Genomic DNA, 26,444 nt, shown 5'->3' with positions numbered 1-26,444 from the left:
TTGAATTTTTAACTTTATTACTCGAATGCGCCAAGAAAATGTTCTCTACGAGTATGTATGCAGATTTTTTTGGCACGCTGTGTTGGGTTTTATAGATTCAGAGGTGTCGTTATGTTCGTCTTTATTGAGAAAATAACACCCCGTATGTGGCTTTATAAAAAAGTTAAAGTGTGGATTTTTGGAGGCATATTATACAAAAATATTTGCTATTTATCCAAAAGAATAGAGCAATTATCTCTGTATAAAAATAATGCAATTATCACTGTATATATAATGATCATAATATCTAGGTACATCTGTCTGTCTGTCCAATTATGCTTAAATTTTTAAAACAAGGAACGTTTTTTGATGCGGTTTTGTTTATTTTATTAAGTTTTAAACAAAGGGTGCGAAGCTGTGGGCGGAAATCTAGAACTTAAATAAAAAAAGTCATCTAAAACACTAGAACAATATTTTCCTTTTAAATTGATTAAATGTTTAATTTTATATCATAACTCGTGAAAATAAAAACGTAATAGTTTCACATTAAATAAATCAGCAACAGAACAGTGCGCGCGACAGCTGACGAGAGACGGCCATTTTGTACGTATTTATTGGCACAGTAAAAATGCGTTTCTGGCAGATTTACTGTGACAAACAATTCAAGTTTTATTACTGCACTTTATTGTTGTAATTTTTTAGCGTTAATATATTTTGTAGGAGTATTGAATATTTGATGTAAAATGTGCTTTGTTTTTGTGGTTAGCGTAATTGAAGTGACAAACTGACAAATTAATGGAGATGGATAGCGAAGACAGATTTTGTGGAATTTTATTTGTGTGTGTGTGTGTGTGTGTCCATTTTTCACGTCACAACGGAGGCGTTCATTTGATTTTGAGAGGCTAAGGTCCAGTTTCACCCAGCTGTGTTTGTTAAATCTTAATTAGTCATTTACTAATGAGTTCTTAATAATTAACGGGCTGTTATATCATGCTACATAGGCTAGTTTTAATCTAATACTCAAAGTCATTTTCTTTTAACTACAAGGCTATGATATTATAATTAAAGAGAGATTTATAAAATACTAGCAGTCCGCCCCGGCTTCGCCCGTGGTACATATTTACGTTTTCTCTACGTAAGAACCATCCTCGTACTTCAAGGAATATATTAAAAAAAGAATTAACGAAATCGGTTCAGCCGTTCTCAAGTTATGCGCTTACCAACACATTTTGGGATTCATTTTTATATTATAGACTATTCCTTCACGGGCAATGCCATAAGCGAAAATAAAGTTTGACATTGTCTCGCAATTTTATCCCTTATGGCTTATGGCATGATATCTATTAATTGTTTCAGGAGATAGGTTACCCACTTTTTATCATTATGGTAAAACATATTATTCGTATACATATTTAATATTTCATTACGGGGCATTTAGGCCAAACGAACATAGAGCTAGAGCAAGAGCACTATTTCGTGATCTTTTATTGTAAACAAAAACTCGTATTCAATGCTATTCAGTATTAGAACATTGCATAGACTTCTTTCGAACACATTAAAAACAACGTAAGAATGCTCTACGCCTGTTATCACATAATTTAATAGGTACGTTAAGGGCTGATTTTGAAATTACGAAAAAACAATAAAAGAATTTGATATAGGTAGTGAGTTTAGAAAATGCACCAAGAAGGTAAACTGTGGTGTATTTTCATTACTACAAAATTCCGATAGATGGTGCTATCACTGTTTACTAGTAAACTAATATGAGCTGAAGAGTTTGTTTTCTTTAATTATTAGTTTGTTTGAATTTCAGGAATTACTCGAAAATTACGTTTACGTTGTAGTTGGATAGTCGATCGTAATCGAGGAAGCACAGAGCAAGTAATATATTAAGAGACGGCACTCAGTACTTCGATTTCGAGCTCACGCACACATATGCATGTATTACTTAGGTCAAATCTTATATACCAACCTATGAAAAGTTTACGTCAAACATGACCCACATTGCTGCCAACATTTAAAAAGTAGACGTTGCTAGTGATGTCTCTTTGTGAGTGCTAGTATCGATAAAACTTCATATCGATATCGATAAAATTATCGATGCTGGGTAACAACACTACTAATTCTCATCCATATATTCAAATTTATAGGAAATTAAAAATAAAACAACCATGTAGATCAATAAGTTTATTATAATATTAATTATATAATAACATTTTTATATAATATTAAAACACTATTATCAGCAAAAATGGATAATTCCATTTGAATATTACTGAATATCTTTATTTAGGCATGTAGAACTGAATTCGTGCGTGAACTGAGCAGTGGTGGCTCAGTGGTGAGACCTCGGACTTCGAATCGATAAGTCCGGGGTTCGAGACCAGGCGAGCGCGCAGGAAATAAATTGATTTTTTCAATTTATCTGCGCATGTTGTAGCATCACCACTGCTCGAACGGTGAAGGAAAACATCGTGAGGAAACCGACATGTCGAAGAATCAAAAGTTCGACGACATGTGTCATCCGCCAACCCGCACTTGGCCAGCGTGGTGGATTATGGCCTGTACCCTCATAGGAGGCCCGTGTCCCAGCAGTGGGAACGTATATGGGCTGATGATGATGAACTGAATTCGGCTGAAATATTATGTGAATACAACTTGATTCACATTTTATACATTTCCTTGAAATATTTTGCGGGATTTCTATTAAATCTCGTTCTAAATTTCGATACCAATATATTATCGTTGCCGGTCGGATCGCCATATTGGAATTGTATATGAAGAAGCCGTTGTTTTCTTTGGACATAATAATATCTCCTCCAATTGATTCTACAGCCAGAACATGACGTGTTAGAGACCTTACTCATAAATTGTTATGTAATTATTATGTTTTATCTTCCTTAGAGAACAGTCATTGGGTACATATTGCAAATATTTAGTCACAAATCACAATAATTATTACACACAAAGATTTTAACATTGTTTACACAATATAACACTTTTTCTTCTTTTTTCACTTTTGGCAGAAATATTACAAATTAAAAAATGTACTGTACATTAACTGAGTAGGTAAATAACAAAATTTACGATATACGAAGAACAAACTTTGTATAACATCCACCAAAACAATAAAATAAAACGCCATTTTGAATTCAAATTTCAAACAACAAATCAACATCAAGACGTTGTCTATGCTTAAGTCTTAACCATTGACAAGACATTGAAGAAAGAAAGAAATAATTTATTAATGTACTAGCTTAAAATTAAAATGTACAAAAATAAGGTTTAAAAAAAAAGAAGAAATAATAATAAATAATTAAAACTAAAATATTAAATCTTTTATTATATGATTACATCGGAGAGGCCAACATTAGAAATATTTTTATTTTTTCTAAATGTTGGCAAGCCAGACTTGACCTTAGGTCTTGGAAAAGTACAAAATAATTTGAACTCTATGTCAATTGAATGAAGTTTAAAATTGCTTGATAATGGAAGCCTAACCAAAACGATGTTCTAAGTGTCGACCCACTGCGAGGAAGGATAACATACTACGACTACAAAGCGGACGAAGCGCGGAAAGCTATAATCGTGTGCGGTCAAGTTCAGAGGGTTTAAAGTTAGTATGAAGAACTAATTATATTCTAGAGACATCACCATTGACAAATTTTCGTTGTAATTTAAAAAAACGGCTCCTGGTCTTTAAAAATCGATCAGCGAATAAGTGAAATGTATCTATCTCTAAGCCACAGGGGGACGTAGCCTACTTAGAAATGAAACCAATTTTTACATTGAGCAAAAATTGCTATTGGGAACTTTTTTATTTTATGTTATTTTTGCTAATTTAGTTAAGGATATAATATACGTACGAGAAGTCTGCATAATCTATACAAATATTATAAAGCTGCAGACTTTTGTTTGTTTGTGGCGCTAATTTCAGGAACTACGGTTTCGGTTTTAAAATTTTTTTCAGTGTTAGATAGCCCATTTATCGAGGAAGACTGTAGCCTATATATCACTACGCTAAGACCAATAGGAGCGGAGCAATGCAGTTAAAACCGCAGTGCACAGCTAGTAATAATATAATTTATAATGTTAAAAGGAGCTAAAGGAGGTTATAAAAAATAAAACACATAAAATTCATGAATTATTATTTTATTCAATATCCTTAAAACAATCGAACACAAAAAATGTACAAACAAACAAAATATAGTATATCTCTTTATATACAAGTACATTATGACTGAAATTACGAAAAAGCACCTTTTGAAATAAAACAAAACACAACACGCTTGAAAATATTACAATATTTTCGTTAAAAAACTAACCGATTTAAAACAAGTTTAAATAAAACAGAACTTGATGATTTTAATTATTATTTAATTTAATTTAAATTAATATTTATTAAAACATAATTCTATTACCAAAAAGAGTGTTTCAAATTCAAATTACTAAAACTACATCGATAAATTTAATTTAAAATAGCTGAAAAAACTCTTTGTGCTTACAATAATAACTTACATCAATAGGTCTGAAAAATGTAGTCCGCCATTTTGTCTTTTTTACTAATTAAAAGTATTTGAAAGAAAGTATATATTTATTTTTTAAACTACTTAAATATACCTTAAGCATGCTTTTTGACGTGACAACGTCTTATAATTCGATAGAGCCGGCTGCACGCACGAAAAAGCATGACTCATGCGGCGTTACCTCGCTCTGAGGCGTTCCATGTAAGGCTTGAAGTGCAAGCGAGAGCACGGAATGATCGACAAAGAAGCACAATCGGCCTAAAGACGTTGTCACGTTCAACTATCGTCAATAAACCGACTTAACAGACAACCAATTTTTTTTCTATACGTATTTTTGAAAATGGCGACATATAATAAAAATTAATTATATAATTATATAATAGTATTGACATAATTTAAATAAATAAGATATAATAGTTGAAGAAATTTATATTTTTCTATACCTTATGGGTATATATTATATTTAAAATTAATGTTCGTTGCTCTGAAAATTCATTTTAAAAGTATGTAACTAGTATGTTTTTATTAAATTAAAAATTATTACTATTTATATTGAATTTTCTGTCTTTATTATTATACCGCGTGTTTACTTGTTTTTAAATACAATATTAAAACTTATATTGTGTACTGTGTAAAAAATATTGTGTATTGAATCGTTTCGATTTCTCTATCCTAATCTTTTAGATGGAGTATGGAAACCATTGGCACATAATTTTTATTTTATTTTAATTTATTGTTCGATTCGTAAATTGTGTGAATTTGTCAAAAATAAAACGCGTATGCCGATCACAAGTGTCAGAAGTGAAACTTTGGCAAGATTCAAAGATACCAAAAACGTCTAACTCCATGACGTGATGGTATTGCCATGACGCGACCTTGAAATTTTACTCTCAACGCGCCTAAAGAAGTTTCACTTCAAAAACATTTTCTTGTAATAAATAATATATTAATCACAAAGTGTTAAAAAGCCATAATGAACACATTTTTGTCAAAATATTTAAATGGCCTAGTTTTCTTAAAATCGTATTTATTTACTAAGTTGAAGTAATTTTACTTTATGGCAAGCTTCGGTAAAAATAAAAAATTTCGGAAATTTTTCATGTACTTACTCAAAATTTGTGATCATGGATGTGTATGTATGTGTTTGTTACTCTTTCAAAAAAATACTACTGAACCGATTACAATGAAATTTAGCACACATATAGAGGGTAACTTGAATTAACACAAAGTATAATTACCCCGGAAATTTACCGGAATTAACAATTAACCCGGAAATCCCACCGGTATCCCCATGCGGGTTTTCCTTTCAAAACGCGGGAGAAGCCGCGGGCGGAAAGCTAGTATTATATACTTTTAAATGAATAATTAATTCCTATATTTTGAACATTTCTTTTTACGGTAACATGTACGTTTAATATTCAAGCTTATGTTAAAAATAAAACATTTCTTATTGTAAACGTCATAATAATTATTATTCCTTAAAATATGTAAATGTTTTTCTTTATATTTTACGATTCGCTATAAATTAACACATGGTAATCGTAATTTAGATATTTAATTTGCGTTGCAAAGTAAAAACATCCATATTGTAATTTTTTAATGTTAGCATTGAGGTATTATTACTACGTATAGAGAGGACACCACGAACAAAACCTGATGGCGGCGCGGGCCGGCTAGTGAGTCATACACTTTGTAGATATTCTGCCTCTTATTACTTACTAGCTTTGCGCCCACGGCTTTGCCCGCGTTTTCAAAGAAAAACATGCGTATCTCCCGTTCCCGTGGGATTTCCGGGATAAAATCTAGCCTATGTGTTAATCCAAGTTACCCTCTATATGTGTGCTAAATTTCATTGAAATCGGTCCAGTAGTTTATGCGTGAAAACCATACATACATTACAAACCTTTCCTCTTTATAATATTAGTATAGATAAATTAAAACCAATCAATGTAACAAATAAATATTTTTTATCTTATAAAAATATGAATAAACTTATCAATTAAAACCAATCAATGTAACTAAAAAAAGTTTGAGACGATTGACTCTAACTAGTGTTACAAATAGTGTTGACTCTAACTAGTGTTACAAATAGTGTAGTAGCGATGGCCTCTCCAGTACGCAGTACATAGTAACTCAATGTTTTCTAACAATCTATTCTGGTATAAAATACTAATTGAAACATTTCATATTCTATCTAGCTTCTACTTTATATGTATTATGTTGTTACTACTGTTTGCGTAAATATTGCTACTGTGTTTCATATTTCTGTGTGTATGTTCTTGTTTTCTATATCTGTCAGTGTGTGTGTCTGTCTGTCTCACTAAAGCTTCCAACTTGGTCTATTACGCATGTGTATATGTTTCTTCCTTTCTCTATTTATAATCTATTTCTATTTCTTTTTCTGTATTTCTTCATGCGTTTACAGAAGCGATGTACCCTCGTTTCATTGCATTTATGCCTCCCCCCCACTCTTTTCCACAATTGAAATCTCACTTTAAAGAAGTATCAAATAGTATATCTGCATGTGTGTGTGTGTGTGTTTTATTTGTGTTTCCATCCTCTTCATTTCCTTCTCTTTGAGCAGCCGTACACGGGCAGCTCGAGTAGTTACCGGCTGAGCGACGTACACGGACTGCTCGACTGCTTGAAGCAGTCGCGACTGCTCGAGCAGTCCATGAATGTCCATAGTTCACCGCGCGGTCGCGGCTTCAAGCAACTATGGAGTTTCTTGCCGGTTCTTCTCCGTAGATACTGCTTTCCGAATCGGTGGTAAATGTTACAAATATGTAATGATGATTCAAAAGTGCTTCTCGAAGAAGCCTAATTGAATAAATAAATGTTTGAGTTTTTTTTTGAGCCGTCTATCTCAACTGCTTCAAGCGGTCCGTGTACGGCCGCCCTTACATCTTGCAGGAATGGCCCTTATGCGACTCTCTTAGTTATCCCCCCTCCTTCTATTTCCCCTTTCTCCCCCCTCCTTTATTTCCCCCCTACAGTTTACAGCACCTCCCCTTTCTTGCATAATGGTTGGCCGGTGCGGGAAGTGGGAGTAAACGACGACGGGCCTTCCATTCCACTAGCTCCGTTATACGCACCGGCTGGAACGAAAACGATGCTGTTTATTATCAATAATCTATACTTATCATAATATTACTTATCTTACTTATCTATACTAATATTATAAAACTGAAGAGTTTGTTTGTTTGAACGCGCTAATCTCAGGAATTACTGGTCCGATTTGAAAATTTTTTCGGTGTTAGATAGCCCATTTATCAAGAAAGGCTATAGGGCATAGGCTATATATATATTATCACGCTAAGAAAGAAAGAAGAAAGAAAGAAAAATCATTTATTTAGACCAACAGGAGCGGAGCAATGCGGGAGAAATCAGCACAGCTATCTTATATTAAGTCTCATAAAAAAGAGCGTGTGTGCAGAGCACACGTGTCAGTAGTGAAAAAGAATCAATCGCTTCATTTAGTTTGAAGTTTGAAGCGTTAAGCGTTTGAAGCGATTCTATTGGTTATGTACAAATACATTCCTCGCTACACATCCTCGCACATAATTAGTGTAATAGCGCCCTTATACTGATAATTTTTACCATATTATTGCGTTTTTAAGGTATAATAATTAGATCCTCACCTGTCTCTCCCCCTCCCCCTCTTTATCCTCGGTGTCGGTACCAGTGTCGGTATTGGTGTCGGTATTAGTGTCGGTATTCCCGGCCCCACCGGGCGCTACCGACACGACATGCACGGACAGCTTGCGGCGAGTCGGTGATGAATCGTGGATGTGTTTCTGTAATTATACAATTATGTTGTTTGTTCATCATCGTCATCATCACTACATACTTGAAACACACACAACTAGAAATACACATACATACTAGAAAACAAATGTAATAGTAATAGTATAAAACCATCATCATCAACCACCAGAACGGTCCTTGCCACCTTGTGATCGAATTTTTTGTATTATTTTAAAATTGCATTTGAATTCTATAAAATATTTTGTGTTTGAAAGTAATAATAGAAATCTAGATCATAAAAAAATACCTTTAAAGTGCGTGTTTTACATGAAAAAAAAATTGTAATCTTCTTATATATAAAAATGAATCGCAAAATGTGTTGGTAAGCGCATAACTCGAGAACGGCTGAACCGATTTCGATAATTCTTTTTTTATTATATTCCTTGAAGTACGAGGATGGTTTTTATGTAGAGAAAACGAAAATATGTACCACGGGCGAAGCCGGGGCGGACCGCTAGTATTCGTAATAAATGTAATAAAACTCAGGAATATTATTAATTGTGAATTAGAACATATATAAATATTAAATACCTTAAAGAACTCGATAAGCTCTTCTTTATTGACAGTGTTGAGTTCCTCCACTTCGAGACGCGCGCGGTCGAAGTTGTACATCTGGAATGTAATAATTAGAAAATAGATATTAAACACTTTTTAACGGATTTTAAACACGATTAATTCATATCTAATATTATATGAAAAAATGTGAAAAAATAATCGAGGGTAGTTTAGAAAAAAAACTTGTATCACCGTGGAGTTATTTCAATCTGCCGGAAACCACGCACGCTGAGAAACATTAAATAAATCAAAAATATTTAATTTTTATATTGACTAGCTTTCCGCCCGCGGCTTCGCCCGCGTTTTCAAAGAAAAACCCGCATAGTTCCCGTTCCCGTGGGATTTCCGGGATAAAACCTATCCAAGTTACCCTCTATATGTGTGCTTAATTTCATTGTAATCGGTTCAGTAGTATTTGCGTGAAAGAGTATCAAACACACACATACATCTTCACAAACTTTCGCATTTATAATGTTAGTAGGATTTTGTAGAAACTTTTGGGCAGCAAATCAATACTTTATGTTAGTAAAGTCAAAAGTGTTAGGTAACCTATTATAATCTACCTGCGAGGTTATTTCAACTGCACATTTTTTTTTCCACACTTTTTAAATTAATAATGCACAAAAAATCTAATCATTTAATCATAAAACATGGTGACCGCCTCCTTGGTACAGTGGTTGACGCGTGAGCGTAGAGAGGTCCTGGGTTCGATTCCCGGTGGAGACTAAGAAAAAAAATGTCTCGGTCTGGCAGGACACAGAAGGCTGATCACCTACTTGACCCTAAAGAAAATCGATCAGTGAAACAGATGTATAATGCTTCTGCCCCTTACCCCACTTGGGGACATGGGACTTCACTTTTATAAAACATGGTAATGGTAACTCAATCTCACTTGAACATTGATATAGAACAAAAATTTCATGAAACAATTGAAATACAAGGTACCTGTGAAGTAATCTCGCTCCACAACTGTGACGCTTTACCAGCAAGTCGCTTCGGTCGCTCGAGTCGCTGCGCCGCGAGCGCTGACCGATGTTTTAAGAATTCCTCCTCTGACATTTTTTCTAAATAATCCTGGAATAGGAAAAAAAGAATTTTACTGAAAATATATTTGAAATTTTCTTAGAAATAATTCAATAGATATTTACTTAGAACAAACTCCGTTCTATAATTTATTGTAATGAAAATCCGAAAATCAAGTGTAAATTATTATAATTAAAAAAAATGTGTGCGTGTACTAGTGTACACACGTAATAAGTGAAACTTCTTTATGACCTTATTTTTCAAAAAATAATTTACTATATGCAAATACGTCGAATCACGCGTGGTAGGGATAAGAAAAAGATGGCGCGTAACGGAAAAATGTCGCGCGTAACGAAAAAAATGTTACACCATTTTTTTTTCCATTTAATCTATTTTCGTATCTGTCTGTGCGTCACTCCCACCTTTTTTCTAGTTGCAGTTGTCTGCCCGTCTTTCGTTTTCTGACTGACCGGTTGGCTTGGTTGGTAGTAGACCTGCCTTCCAAGCCAGAGGTTGTGGGTTCGATTCCCACCCGGGGCAAATATTTGTGTGATGAACATAGATGTTTGCTCTGTGTCTGTGTTAGTTATCTATATAAGTATTTATTTAAATTATATATCTATGTTTAGTAGTGTTAGTATGGGATCAGATCGTGCCGTGTGTGAAAATTGTCCTGAAAAATTATATTTTATTTATGTTTTGGTCTGTTTGTCTGTATATCTGTCTGTCTCTCACCAGCGCAGAGTGCAGGAAGGCATCGACCCTGGTCTCCAAGTACTGCGGATGTCTATCGCTCTGCACGAGCACGCGCAGTCCCTGCGCTCCGTTGGCTCGGCGCACTCCGCTGAACACTATGTAGCCGAGCTGCTCCTGTCACACATTTCAATTTACCAAATTATTGTATTGTCACCGATCCTTGATAAGTGTGCTAAGTTTGAATTCAATCTTTTCGCTTAAAGTGGGTCAAAATCGAGTTCTTTTAAGGGTTCCGTACCAAAAGGGTAAAACGAGACCCTATTACTAAGACTCCGCTGTCTGTCTGTCTGTCTCAAGGCTGTATCTCACAAACCGTGATAGCTACAAAGCTAAAATTGTCACAAATGGTGTATTTCCGTCGCCACTATAACAACGAATACTAAAAATTTAAAAAAACATTAAGGGGGGTTCTTTATGCGCAATCCGATTCGCACTTGGCCGGTTTATTTTAGTTGCGCTTCCGTCGGACGGAGGTGTGTGTGTGTCTGTGTATGCATGTGTGTGTCTGTGTGTCGGTATACAGACCTGTGTCCTCAGCACATGGAAGCACGGCTCACTGAGCGCATGTGCGAGCAGCTCTAACGTGACGTTCGGTCGGGCGGCGCGCGACCCGCACGCTAAGTATAGAGACGCGCAAGACGACGCGTGCACTTTGTTCTGTGTCTCGCGTAAGTACCACGCCCCTGTGTCATTTTGATACATTGAGAACTAGGAATTCTCGAACTGCTCATAGAAATCAGTTCATTTTAAATATTGAACTGAATAAAAATTCCAAATTATAATTTTCAATGAATAAGGACTTAGAAGAATAATCGAAGCAGTGGACCGAAAAAGACTAAAGAGAAACAGTTCGCATAAAACCTAGTTCTTTTAATGTCTTTTACAGTTTAAGAAATAAACGCGACCCAAATAATAAAAAAGTGGCAGAAAAAGGAAGATCGGTCAAAAAATCACTATATGTATATTATAGTACTAAGGAATATATGGAAGATGAAAATCCATGGAGGGTTGTCGCGTAAGAACCACAGAACAGTTCTTTGGCATATTATGATATATTATGTAGTTAGATATAAGTTACATATTATGTAAAATTGACATGATTTTAAAAGAGCAACTATGGAGTTTCTTGCCGGTTCTTCTCCATAGATACTGCTTTCCGAATCGGTGGTAAATGTTAAAAATACTTATGTAATGACGATTCAAAAGTGCTACTAAAAGTAGTCTAATTGAATAAATAAATGTTTGAGTTTTAGTTTGAATACATTGTTTGACAAGCCGACGATATGCTCCTTTTCTTGCATCAGACAGAAGTCAGTGATAACCTAAACTACCCCAGATCCTTTGTCAAAACTTAGTTATATTAAAAAAAGATCCAAAACTTTAAAAACATCTAAACATACAATATGACATAATTAAATGCCTTTAAATGATATTCTATTATTTCTAACGAGACTTACCCTTATCCAACTCTACCTCTCGACACAGCAGTAACTGCTGGGCAAGTAGAGGCACCGCATCCTTTGGGAGCCTGCAAGTTGCATTCACTCATTTTAATTTAAATTTATTGAACATATTCATAATCATCAACCCATTTCCTAAGCAAATGCGGATAATCACGGTTGTTTCGATAATTATGACGGGCTTATTATGTCGTCAAAATATTGGTGATGGTTATGGTGATGACGATGGTAAGGATCATAATTATTTATTTTATTTATTTATTTATTTTTATTTATTTATTTATTATAATGATGAGGATAATTTGATTTCGACTGACCGGTTGGCTTGATGGTAGTGGTTCTGCCTTCCAAGCCAGAGGTCGAGGGTTTGATTCCCACCCGGGGCAAATATTTTTGTGATGAACATAATTATTTGTTCGAAAGTACTTCTAAAAGAAGTCTAATTGAATAGATAAATGTTAATCACTAACTTGTCATGCACCATGTCGACAATCCTATCGGCTCTGGTTCTCGTCAGGTTTCCAACGAGCAGCGCCTCCACGTGCAGCGCGCGGCACACGCGGCGCACGAACTCGTCTAACATCGCGGGGGTTAGGTCTAGGGGACATCATTTATTTTAGTATAAGTAAATAATATTTTACCCGACTTCAAAAGAGGAGGAGGTGCAAGGGCTTAATACTAAGTGTTTGGCACCGACTTCAAACCTATTTAATAAAAAGCACATCTAAATAATATGTAGTAATTAATGATATCAAATCTTTTTTATTTTGTACTTTTTCGTTTTTGAAGTCGGTTGTTTTTAACGCAGTTATTTTTATTTAATATTTTTTAGTGTATTTTTCAACACGAATCAAACGAGCCCAATCTCGATAAAAATGAATCAATATATTATTACTAAGTTCCTATGGCCACCTTCCGATTCCATCATCAAATCAGCTCTATGTCATGATAATGTTTCATCGCTATCCAATTTACATAAGTATACAAAATTTCAGCTCAATCGATTACCGGGAAGTGAATCAAAGTTACTTGCTACATTTCAAGTACAGACAAAAATGCTCATAAAATAAAAACTACTGGGCCTATCCGAATAAAATAACCAATTCGACACCATCCAGCATCGAACAAAAAAAGAATCACGTAAATCGGTTAAGAAACCTAAGAGTAATCGGTGTACATACATAAAAAAAACGTTGTGTGGTTTTATGAAACCACGGTAAAAGTGAAACTGTTCGAACGGTTCCGAACACTGCTTTGTGTAGCGCATGTCGCGTGACGGTCGGCTGCCGAGTAGGTATACCTACTCGGCAGCCGCGATACACGCGACATGCGCTACACAGACCAAAAAGTTTGAGACGATGTAATAAAAGTTTCACTTTAAAAATTATACCGGCCGAATTGATAACCTCCTCGTTTTTTTTTGAAGAAGGTTAAAAATTAGTTTCCAGTCGACAATCGGAATCAAATCGGTTCACTCAATAAGTTCTGAAATAACAAAGGAATAAAATAGTACAGTCGATTTGAGAAACCTTTTCCGTTCTTTTAAAGTCGGTTGAAAATTAAAACGCCTTCAAAGACAAAAATAATCGAAGAACTTCTTCGATTATTTTTGTCCTTCTTCGGAAGAAGGAAGAAATTAAAATCAATAATTTCGGAAAGGTTGAAATATCATGTCATAAACCCTTCAGTAATTAAATTAATTGCATGACGTTTTATCTACTTTGATACATAAAGGTAAACATACCTTGAGCAGCTTCTAGTAATTCGCTTCTTGTCCACACAAATTCGGAAAGGCAAAGCGCCTGTTGGTACACTGCGTGCTGAAATTCAAATATATTATATTAAAAAATTTAAAAAAATCCGTATTATGCATAAATAGTCGATGAAAAATCAAAAGTGTGTGTGCCGAGCACACGTGTCTGAAGTGAAACGTTCTTTGGCAAGATGCAAAGATACCAAATCGCCTTACTCCATGACGTGACGTTATTGCCTTGAAATTGAAATTGACCTTGAAATTTTACTCTCAACGCGCCTGAAGAAATTTCACGTCAAAAACCCCAAAAACATACGCTCACATCTATACTAATATTAGGTATAAAGCTGAAGAGTTTGTTTGTTTGAACGCGCTAATCTCGGGAACTACTGGTCCGATTTGGAAAATTCTTTCGGTGTTATATAGCCCATTTATCGAGGAAGGCTATAGGCTATCATCTCGCTGACAGAAGCGGAGTACTGCGGGTAAAACCGCGGGACACAGTTAGTACCTGATACGGCTGTTCCGCCTCAAAGTTCTTGATCGCTCTAATGTGGTTCTCTTTCATGATTTCGAACCGTTTCGGATCCGCCGTGAAGTCGATCACACGAGAGAGAACTTTCTCCAATAGCACCGCTTGCTTGTCGTCGTAGCCTTCTATTGTTATCTGTTTTAAGAAAGAAAGAAAGAAAGAAAGAAAATACATTTATTTATATATATAAATCTCGTGTCACAATGTTTGTCCTCAATGGACTCCTAAACCACTTAACCGATTATAATAAAATTCGCACACCATGTGCAGTTCGATCCAACTTGAGAGATAGGATAGTTTAAACATGTAGGTACCACGGGCGAAGCCGAGGCGGACCGCTAGTTTATTTAAAGCGGTTGCGAAGATCTATGGGTTGAACTTGATTTGTATAGAAATCGGAACTGTTCAAATAAGTTATGCATATGTGCTGTGTATATACCTCCCCCCGTTCAAAAACATATCCTTGAGCATTTTATTGACAACACTAATCGTATTTTAGAATCTCGCGACAATACACTAATAATGGGTGATTTTAATCTAAGTTCGGTACTATGGCCTAATGATAAAAACATCACATCTCAGTATTGTTCTCTACCTGGTCCACTAGGGCAGACATTAATCGATTTTGCCGCTTTAAATAATTTAAAACAATATAATACAGTATTGAATCACCAAGGTAAAATTCTGGACTTAATTCTATCGACAGAGACCGTTGAGTATATGCAGGAAAGCAAGTATGTGCTTAGCAGCAATATTGACCAATACCATCCCCCCCTGGAGTTTGTTTTGTCTTGTTACAGTAGTCCAAGTCTTCCATCCCAAACTCCTGGTGATAAATATAACTTCCACAAAGCAGATTTCGATAAAATTATATGCGAACTCAACTCTATATCTTGGACTAATGAATTCGCAGATCTAACGAACGTAAACGATATGGTAAACATGTTTTATAAAATAATAAGAAGTGCCATCGCGAAACACGTACCTTTAAGTAAGACCATACATTAAAAATATCCCTGTTGGTATAGCAGAGAACTTATAAAATTGCTTAATGAAAAATATAAAATACGAAAAAGATTTATTAAGTACAGAAATCCTTTGGATGAGCTTTCTTTTTTGCTACTGAAAAAGCGTTGTGCATCATTAATTGAATCTTGTTATAAGAACTATATAAAGCACATTGAGGATTCCTTATCAAAAAATCCAAAATTATTTTGGACACATATGAAAAACAAGCGCCAGAATAAAAGTACCTATCCTTCTTCAATGTATCTAGGTGACAGGCAGGCCTCTAATGGTTCTGACATCTCCAATCTCTTTGCATCCTTTTTCGCATCTGTCTATAAATCGCCTTCTACCACTTCATTACACTATCATGATTCCAATTTACAATGTTCTTCATTAGTCAATATTCTAGCTGAATTGTCTTTTTCGGAAAGTGACGTACGTATTGGCCTAAAAAAGTTAGACCGTAATAAAGGAGCCGGGTCCGATGGTTTACCTTCTTTATTTGTTGTTGAATGTCATGTCGCCCTTTCCTTACCCCTCTCAATTATATTCAATAAGTCAATAGCTTCTGGTATCTTTCCTAGTGCATGGAAAGAGTCTAGGGTTGTTCCCATTCCCAAATGTGGTAACTCAACATCTGTGACGGACTATAGGCCAGTTTCTATACTACCTGTCTTTGGCAAATTGTTCGAGATTTTGATAAGACCAAAAATAACGTGGCACATAAAACAATTGATTTCACACCAACAGTTTGGTTTCCACAAAGCTCGATCCACAACAACGAACCTCACCTCGTTTGCGACCTTTTTGACGGATTCAGTAGACGCTAATATCCCAGTTGACACCATATATACTGATATAAGCAAAGCTTTTGATACCGTGGACCACAAGGCTCTAATTCACAAACTTTCTTCTTTTGGTATCACAGGAAACTTGCTGAATTGGTTTTCCTCGTACTTAAACGGTCGGATTTCGAGGGTGGTTGTTGGCGGATATTCGTCTCAACCTTTTCCAAACCTATCAGGCGTTCCCCAGGGATCGGTTTTGGGCCCAATCCTGTTTAATATTTTTATAAACGATGTCGTACCACTTTTTAAATACAGTAAATGTTTTCTATACGCTGATGACCTCAAACTCGCAAAACAAATAAATAATAAAGACGATGCTCTTTATTTACAAGCTGACTTAAATCGCTTGGTGGACTGGTGTTTGACAAACGGTTTAGCTCTGAACACAGATAAGTGTAAGTATATACGTTTTTCGCGAAGTACACTCAGTAACACACAGACATACACTATAAATAATAAGATATTGGAAGAAGTAACCACTATTAAAGATCTCGGAGTTGTTTTTGATAATAAAATTAAATTTAACACCCATATCGACACTGTTGCAAATAAAGCCTTTCAAATGCTAGGCTTTGTAATCAGAAACACAAAAGAATTCAGGAAACCACAAACTAAGATCAAACTTTTTTCGGCTCTAGTTCGACCCGGTCTTGAATATTGCTCTCAAGTCTGGTCACCGCACTACGAGGTACATATTAAGCGTCTAGAGAAAATCCAAAAACGTTTCCTGTGGCACCTAACGTATCAATGCAATAAAGCAAAATTGTTACCGACGTATGAAAATCAATTAAAACACTTTAATCTCCATCGTTTATCGGACAGGAGACAGTTATTGGACATGAGCTTTTTGTACAAATTAGTTAATGGTTTGTTGGACTGCCCGTTTCTTATTGAGAGAATAAATATTAACGCACCTTCGAGGTTGCCCCGTGTAGATAAATACGCCCCTTTTTCGACCAAAATATCTAAAACCAACCTGGGTCAGAATGCCACAATAAATAGGCTCTTAAAACAGTATAATAAATTGTCAAAAGATCGTGCAATAGACATAGACATATTCTCAGACAGTCTTCCAAAATTTAAAAATAATGTTGTTGCTTCATTTGTCTCATGATTAACATCATTGGTCTCGGTCAAGTTTTGTGTGTTTACTATTATACAGGGTGTCCCAAAACTCAACGTCAAGCCAAAACGGGGCGACAGGATTGATTGTAACCATCATGAGAAAAATCTAAAAAAAAATCTATCCCATGCATTTTGAAAATTATGGGCATTTAAGAAAAACCTAAAAATTTGGTCAACCTGTAACTATTTTTCGGTTATTGTGGTTAATTTTTATTATTTTTGTTCATTTAAACCTTGGAACCGTAACCCTAAATAACATTTCTAGAATTACAGTAAAAAATAATGACACAATTGCCCCAAGTTTCCTTGAATTGAAGACTATTTGTTAAACTATGAATTTAAAATTTTCTAAATTTGTCGACTTTGACGGCCCCTCCTTTAAAAAAAATGTACTAGAGTGCCTTGGCAAGTGCCATTAAAAGTTGGCGCATTTAATCAGGATTGTAAAATAGTACAATATTTGTTAGTTTCATACAAAAAAAAATGAATAAAAAAATAAAAACCTCAAGTAACCCGATTTTTGCTAACCCATTTTACTCAATTAAAATGTTTTTTATTCGCAAAAACTCTAGGTAGGTTCTTAATTTTACGGCAAAATGATGAGAGAGATAGACAGTGGACATGTTTGCCATGAGTGAGCGAGACAGATAGTGACGCCACGCAGTGAGACGAAGATGCGTCGTTTAAACGAGTGCGAATGAAATAGATACAGACGCCATACCAAGCAAATGGCTACGCTACCAGTTTGACATCAGTTAGTACGTTTCGCTCATTCGTCTACTGCGCACCTTTCCGTATTCGCTTGTGTTGATTTAGTACTGACAACTTTGGCTTCTCTTTTTGGACTTGGATTATTGTGAATTGGACTTGTTGATTACATACCGGCAACTTTGGCTTCTTTCTTTTGGAATTGGACTTTGGTATTAGCATAATACCCTTGTTATCTACGATGCCTACTCGCTATACTTCACAAGAATATGCAAACATGCACCTCATTTATGGGGAATGCAGATGCAACGCAAGTGCCGCCGCTAGACTTTATCGTGAAAGATATCCAAATTTAGAGCGCTATCCGGATCACCGCGTGTTTGTTAATGTGCACCGTTCACTCACGGAGAGCGGCCATTTCCCGAATCAAATGCGGGCTGGAGGTAGACCTCGCATTCCTTACGAGGAAGAAGTGTTGCAAGAGGTCGCAGATGACCGAAGTATTTCAGTTCGTGGAATTGAAGAAAGAACGGGAATACCCAAAAGCACAGCACATCGTGTTTTACAAAGAGCCGAAATGCATCCGTTTCACGTACAACGAGTTCAAAGTCTTCTCCCTCGAGATTATCCTGAAAGGATTTCATTTTGTAGAACAATGCTACAGAGGCATAATGAAAATCCCCAATTCATCCAAAAAATTCTCTGGTCAGATGAATGTACATTTAAAAAAGATGGCTACATAAACTTACACAATTTTCACGAGTGGCATGTGGAGAATCCACATTTAATGCGAGAAGACAGATCCCAGTATCGCTTTAAAGTAAACCTGTGGACCGGAATTTTAAACGGCAAAATTGTTGGGCCTTTTGAGCTGCCTGAGAACTTGAATGGCACGAATTACCTACATTTTTTACGAGAAAATTTACCAACTTTGTTAGAGGACGTACCACTAGCAGATCTTCGCCACATGTGGTATCAACAAGATGGCTGCCCAGCGCATTACGCAGTGCAAGTAAAAAATTTCCTTGACCAGAAATATCCGGGAAGGTGGATTGGACGTTCAGGCACTATCTCGTGGCCAGCCCGTTCCCCAGATTTAAATCCCCTGGATTTTTTTTATTGGGGCGTTCTCAAAGAAAAAATTTATTCAAAGCCCATTGAGAGTGTAGCCGATCTGCGAGAACGAATTTCTCAAGCTGCTGAGGACATCAACACTCGAGGATATGCCCGGCAAATAAGTAGATCTTTTTTAAGAAGATGTAGGGCGTGTATTGAGGCTGATGGCAAACAATTTGAACATTTGTTGTAATAAATAATGTTATTTCCCTATCTGACTTTTATTTCAATAAACCTAAAGTAAACTAGGTCAAGATTTTTAATTATTTTTTTAATTTTACTTACTTTTGTTGACTTTGGTAAAAGTGGCGTCACTATCTGTCTCGCTCACTCATGGCAAACATGTCCACTATCCATCTCTCTCATCATTTTACCGTAAAACTAAGAACCTACCAAGAGTTTGTGCGAATAAAAAACATTTTAACTGAATAAAAAGGGTTAGCAAAAATCGGGTTACTTGAGGTTTTTATTTTTCATTCATTTTTTTTAGTATGAAACTAACAAGTATTGTACTATTTTACAATCCTGATTAAATGCGCCAACTTTTAATGGCACTTGCCAAGGCACTCTAGTACATTTTTTTTAAAGGAGGGGCCGTCAAAGTCGACAAATTTAGAAAATTTTAAATTCATAGTTTAACAAATAGTCTTCAATTCAAGGAAACTTGGGGCAATTGTGTCATTATTTTTGACTGTGATTCTAGAAATGATATTTAGGGTTACGGTTCCAAAGTTTAAATGAACAAAAATAATAAAAATTAACCACAATAACCGAAAAATAGTTACAGGTTGACCAAATTTTTAGGTTTTTCTTAAATGCCCATAATTTTCAAAATGCATGGGATAGATTTTTTTTTAGATTTTTCTCATGATGGTTACAATCAATCCTGTCGCCCCGTTTTGGCTTGACGTTGAGTTTTGGGACACCCTGTATAAATTTTAAATGTTTAGTCAATTTAGATTTATAAGTTAATTATTTACATTTTTTTTTTTGTTTTCTCATAGTTCTCAACATAAAAAATATTTAAATGTAAGATACTAACTATCACTGTTTTCTTTTTAACTTATTTTTTTCAAATTAATCGTTGTAGTTATTGTCATAATATGTAACCGTAAACCGTTTTATTTCGCATGTGGTGTTAGCCTTTAAGTAGTTATTACATTTATGTAAGTTATTTTGTAATCTTTTTTTTTGTATGCTTGTACTGATGTAATAACTGTTGGCTGACCTTAAATAAATAAATAAATAAATAAATAAATAAATAAAGGAATAACATATTTGACATTAAGTTCTATAAACTCAAATTCAAACATTTATTCATTCAATTAGACTTCTTCTAGAAGCACTTTCGAATCGTCATTACATTTTTAACATTTACCACCGATTCCTAAAGCAGTATCTACGGAGAAGAACCGGCAAGAAACTAAATGGTTGCTCTTTTATGTATGTGATAGCTCAGTAATATATTGGACATTTAGTTTGGTAGGTCAGTAACTTCAGTGCATTTACATCAAACAAGCGAACGCTCATTCTAACTCCACTTTGACAAGTTATTTTAGTGTAAACAGGCGTAGAGCATTCTTTCATTCTTATTGTTCTTAGTGCATTCGAATAGATTCTATGCAATGTTCTTATACTGAACAACACTGCAGACTAATGGTGTGTGTTGTGTTGTGTAGTATAGTGCAGTGCAGTGCAGTGTAGTGTACTGTAGTGTACTGAAGTGTAGTGTACTGTAGTGTAGTGTACTGTAGTGTACTGTACTGTAGTGTAGTGTACTGTACTGTAGTGTAGTGTACTGTAGTGTACTGTACTGTAGTGAACCGTACTGTAGTGTACCGTACTGTAGTGTACCGTACTGTAGTATGCCGTACTGTAGTGTACCGTACTGTAGTGTACCGTACTGTAGTGTACCGTACTGTAGTGTACCGTACTGTAGTGTACCGTACTGTAGTGTACCGTACTGTAGTGTACCGTACTGTAGTGTACCGTACTGTAGTGTACCGTACTGTAGTGTACCGTACTGTAGTGTACCGTACTGTAGTGAACCGTACTGTAGTGTACCGTACTGTAGTGTACCGTACTGTAGTGTACCGTACTGTAGTGTACTGTACTGTAGTGTACTGTACTGTAGTGTACTGAACTGTAGTGTACTGTACTGTAATGTACTGTACCGTAGTGTACTGTACTGTACCGTACTGTAGTGTACTGTACCGTAGTGTACTGTACTGTACCGTACTGTACTGTAGTGTACCGTACTGTAGTGTAGTGTACTGTAGTGTACCGTACTGTAGTGTACCGTACTGTAGTGTACTGTACTGTAGTGTAGTGTACTGTACTGTAGTGTACCGTACTGTAGTGTACTGCATTGTAGTGTACAATATATGTGTACTATATATTGTAGTGTATTATATAAAAAAAATAGTTTAAAATTATATTTTATTTTCAGTAAATTGACATATTGAATTTAATTTAATGTAATGTTGTATTTTCCTGTTATTGAAGGTGCAGTAGACCATATTGTATTTAGTTGTAATCTATGTTAAATAGTATAGACTGTATCCTTTGTTGGAAAATCATATAAATAAATAAATAAATAAATAAATACTGCACTGTAGTGTACCGTACTGTAGTGTACCGTACTGTAGTGTACCGTACTGTAGTGTGCCGTACTGTAGTGTACCGTACTGTAGTGTACCGTGCTGTAGTGTAACGTACTGTAGTGTAGTGTACCGTACTGTAGTGTACCGTACTGTAGTGTACCGTACTGTAGTGTACCGTACTGAAGTGTACCGTACTGTAGTGTACCGTACTGTAGTGTACCGTACTGTAGTGTACCGTACTGTAGTGTACCGTACTGTAGTGTACCGTACTGTAGTGTACCGTACTGTAGTGTACTGTACCGTACTGTACTGTACCGTACAGAAGTGTACTGTACTGTACCGTACTGTACCGTAGTGTACTGTACTGTACCGTACCGTACTGTAGTGTACCGTACTGTAGTGTACCGTACTGTAGTGTACCGTACTGTAGTGTACCGTACTGTAGTGTACCGTACTGTAGTGTACCGTACTGTAGTGTATCGTACTGTAGTGTACTGCATTGTAGTGTACAATATATGTGTACTATATATTGTAGTGTATTATATAAAAAAATTAGTTTAAAATTATATTTTATTTTCAGTAAATTGACATATTGAATTTAATTTAATGTAATGTTGTATTTTCCTGTAATTGAAGGTGCAGTAGACCATATTGTATTTAATTGTAATCTATGTTAAATAGTATAGACTGTATCCTTTGTTGGAAAATCATATAAATAAATAAATAAATAAATAAATACTGCACTGTAGTGTACCGTACTGTAGTGTACCGTGCTGTAGTGTAACGTACTGTAGTGTAGTGTACCGTACTGTAGTGTACCGTACTGTAGTGTACCGTACTGTAGTGTACCGTACTGAAGTGTACCGTACTGTAGTGTACCGTACTGTAGTGTACCGTACTGTAGTGTACCGTACTGTAGTGTACCGTACTGTAGTGTACCGTACTGAAGTGTACCGCACTGTAGTGTACCGTACTGTAGTGTACCGTACCGTACTGTACTGTACCGTACAGTAGTGTTCTGTACTGTACTGTACCGTACTGTACCGTAGTGTACTGTACTGTACCGTACCGTACTGTAGTTTACCGTACTGTAGTGTACCGTACTGTAGTGTACCGTACTGTAGTGTACCGTACTGTAGTGTACCGTACTGTAGTGTATCGTACTGTAGTGTACTGCATTGTAGTGTACAATATATGTGTACTATATATTGTAGTGTATTATATAAAAAAATTAGTTTAAAATTATATTTTATTTTCAGTAAATTGACATATTGAATTTAATTTAATGTAATGTTGTATTTTCCTGTTATTGAAGGTGCAGTAGACCATATTGTATTTAATTGTAATCTATGTTAAATAGTTATAGACTGTATCCTTTGTTGGAAAATCATATAAATAAATAAATAAATACTGCACTGTAGTGTACCGTACTGTAGTGTACCGTACTGAAGTGTACCGTACTGTAGTGTACCGTACTTTAGTGTACCGTACTGTAGTGTACCGTACTGTAGTGTACCGTACTGTAGTGTACCGTACTGAAGTGTACCGTACTGTAGTGTACCGTACTGTAGTGTACTGTACTGTACCGTACTGTACCGTAGTGTACTGTACTGTACCGTAGTGTACTGTACTGTACCGTACCGTACTGTAGTGTACCGTACTGTAGTGTACCGTACTGTAGTGTACCGTACTGTAGTGTACCGTACTGTACAGTGGCGGTACGTTCATACAAGCCGAAAAGCCCGGCTTGCCTTAGAAATTCGCTACGAGATTGGAAAATAACCAAATTCACGTTTGAATATTCGCGCGCAATGAGCAGTTCATAATTTGCTCCGAAATTCAATGAAAACTCACCTACAATATAATATATAATACGCCTAGCATAAAACAATGACGAATTCGAGTAAACTTTTAATTTCATCCTTCTTCCTATCAGAATAAGGTCGTACCTTTTATTTTGACGTTACAATCTAAATTGGATGGATTATAACATGTAGTTGTCTCGCTTGCACGCGTGGGCTTTTACCGGGCTTTGCGCTCATCTCTTCTAACGTATGAAATTTCGTCTAAGTAGCTACATACCTAGCTATAGAATTCTATAGCAATCTGTATGGAAAATAAAGCCACGATAAAGCCCGGCTTTAACAGTGTGAAGATAGTTACGATTGCGCGAACGAACGTCGTGAATATTATTGTTATTAGGTATAGTTTGTTTGAGCGGGTGATTTTAACGGTGTAATTTAGGTTATGTTTTTCGAATTTTGTGATAAAATGAGTGTCGCGACAGCAGATTGTGTTGTAAATTGTGATGGTTTGCTTTGTGCTCAGCGGGGGAAAGGTAAAATCATTAAACTTTACTGAAAAACATCAATTAATTTCTTCATAAAAACCAACTCCCGATTTGTGCATTACCCAAACAGATAGTAAGTCACATAAACGAAATTTTAATTAAAATATGTTTACGAATTAATCAATTTCATGAATAAGAATTGCTTAGAAGCCCCAGCTGTTGAAACTTGCACATTTGGTACTTGGTAGTTATGATTTCTGCTAATAGGTATAAGGTAGTTCTTCCACGGAGCGTGCTTTCTCGTCGTTAAATCGAATTCATAGGTACGTATTTAAGAAATACACAAGGCCAAGAACGCCTTATTGAATTATCAATAATTGAAAGTTGTTAGGTAATTGAATTCTAAAACAATCACCTACTTTCTTCCGATTCCGATGTTATAAAATCTTTCCTTCAGAAGATCGCCGTTTTGAATTATTAGAATATAAATGATCTGTTCAATTTTATTAATTATATAATTTCATACAGTTTAATAATTATAATTTATCGATTTTAATGATAAACGTTTGACTCAACTGTTAGCGGGCGCGCATGAAAATTTAGAAGATTTGATTCGGTAATTACACAGTATAGGTACCTTAGGAAGGTTTCTAATTCAAGAAAAGGGTACCCAGCAAAAACTTTGAAAACTTTGGGCTTGCCCAGTCCTTACACCCTAGGCACGCCACTGGTACTGTAGTGTACCGTACTGTAGTGTACCGTACTGTAGTGTACCGTACTGTAGTGTACCGTACTGTAGTGTACCGTACTGTAGTGTACCGTACTGTAGTGTACCGTACTGTAGTGTACCGTACTGTAGTGTACCGTACTGTAGTGTACCGTACTGTAGTGTACCGTACTGTAGTGTACCGTACTGTAGTGTACCGTACTGTAGTGTACTGTACTGTAGTGTGCTGTACTGTACCGTACTGTAGTGTGCTGTACTGTAGTGTACTGTACTGTAGTGTACCGTACTGTAGTATACCGTACTGTAGTGTATTGTACTGTAGTGTACTGTAGTGTAGTGTACTGTAGTGTACTGTACTGTAGTGTAGTGTACGATAGTGCAGTGTACTGTAGTGCAGTGTAGTGCAGTGTAGTGTAGTGTACTCACGCTCAGGCCGTGCTTCCCGTTGGCGAGGCTGGCGCGCAGCGAGGCGAGGTCGGCCGCGTACGCGAGCTGCTGCAGCGCGTCGCGGGCCAGCGCCGCCCACAGCGTGCACAGGTTGCACTGCGCGGGCGACGCGTAGCACAGTGGGCTACGAATGTAACGCCACTTGTAGTAATGGACTACAAAACAACTGACTAAAGCTAGCACAGCGGACTACAAATGTCATGAGTTATAAAAGTAACGATACTTGTTGTATTGGGCTTCAAACACGACTCGCTAAAGCTAGTGATATGTTGTTGTTAGTACTACTTAATTGTTCCACAAATCACCACATGCGTGAATAGCACAGCGGACTACAATGCTACAAAGGTAAAGTTACTTGCTGTAATGGGCAACAGACGTGATATAGCGTAGCTAGTACTATGTTGCAGTGCTAACAACGCGTGGGTAGCACAGCGGACTACAAAATATGTATCGTCACTTGCCGTGGTGGGCTACAAACACGACTCGCTAAAGCTAGTGCTAAGTTTAAGGTAGTACTATTAAATTGTATGACAAATCACCACATGCGTGCGTTGAGCTGTGCACATGTGTTATCAACAATAAACGACTGAACTCACAATCCCCTGATAAAAGATCGCCAAAAATGATGAACGGCGATGAATAGAGCATTTACTAAAATTAATATCTTATTTCGTGGAAGTAATGTTCAAAATCGATTGTCTCGCTCATTGGAAAACTCGGTCTTGTCTAGTCTTGTACGACAACGTATACCTTAGCTGGAGTTGGGCCACAGACACAATTATTTGCCGTAGGAAACTGGGGCTACCTAATCGTACGATACATATGTAAAATATGTGTGCAACGTCTTTTTAATATTTTATCGAAGTGATATTTTACTATGGAAGGTTTTTAGTTCGTAACGTATCTCGGTACCAGTTTGTTAGACTTTCCTTTCTCGCACGCATACATACATTAAGTTATCAATAATTTATTTGAAATATAAATGGACCTAGAATAGAACCTTGTGAAACACCATGCAAAAAATAAAAAGTTTTCATACAAAAAAGTATGTGCACATAATCAAAGGCTTTAGAAAGATCACAAACAATAACTTTAGCATTTTGTTCACGTACACAATTTAAGAAGAGCAAAACCAGCATCAGAGAATACAATACCTCACGAAGCAGCCTACTAAATCACTA

At 36.0% G+C, this 26,444-nt stretch overlaps 1 protein-coding gene across 1 annotated transcript in view; it reads right to left on the bottom strand.

The window, feature by feature from the left end:
* Nucleotides 1-6,577: 6,577 nt before the first annotated feature.
* The window catches only part of Ide (Insulin degrading metalloproteinase), a 46,479-nt gene continuing 26,612 nt past the window's right edge, over nt 6,578-26,444 (bottom strand). Inside the window, exons 16-26 of the mRNA XM_090118193.1 lie at nt 25,243-25,387; nt 14,371-14,526; nt 13,851-13,926; nt 12,577-12,703; nt 12,104-12,174; nt 11,172-11,329; nt 10,626-10,760; nt 9,813-9,941; nt 8,844-8,924; nt 8,147-8,302; nt 6,578-7,603 (exon numbers count right to left, since the gene is read on the bottom strand). Of these exons, the coding sequence (XP_089974319.1) occupies nt 7,496-7,603; nt 8,147-8,302; nt 8,844-8,924; nt 9,813-9,941; nt 10,626-10,760; nt 11,172-11,329; nt 12,104-12,174; nt 12,577-12,703; nt 13,851-13,926; nt 14,371-14,526; nt 25,243-25,387 (1,342 nt within the window). The 3' untranslated portion in view covers nt 6,578-7,495. The remainder of the gene's footprint in view (nt 7,604-8,146; nt 8,303-8,843; nt 8,925-9,812; nt 9,942-10,625; nt 10,761-11,171; nt 11,330-12,103; nt 12,175-12,576; nt 12,704-13,850; nt 13,927-14,370; nt 14,527-25,242; nt 25,388-26,444) is intronic.

The sequence above is a fragment of the Colias eurytheme genome, chromosome 29 (assembly GCF_061535395.1).
Source record: "Colias eurytheme isolate Ceu_HAF_F1 chromosome 29, ilColEury1 Martin Lab GWU primary, whole genome shotgun sequence".
NCBI classification, from domain to species: Eukaryota; Metazoa; Arthropoda; class Insecta; order Lepidoptera; family Pieridae; genus Colias; species Colias eurytheme.
Note: the sequence above shows the minus strand (reverse complement) of the source record. Positions and strands in the feature narration are given on the sequence as shown.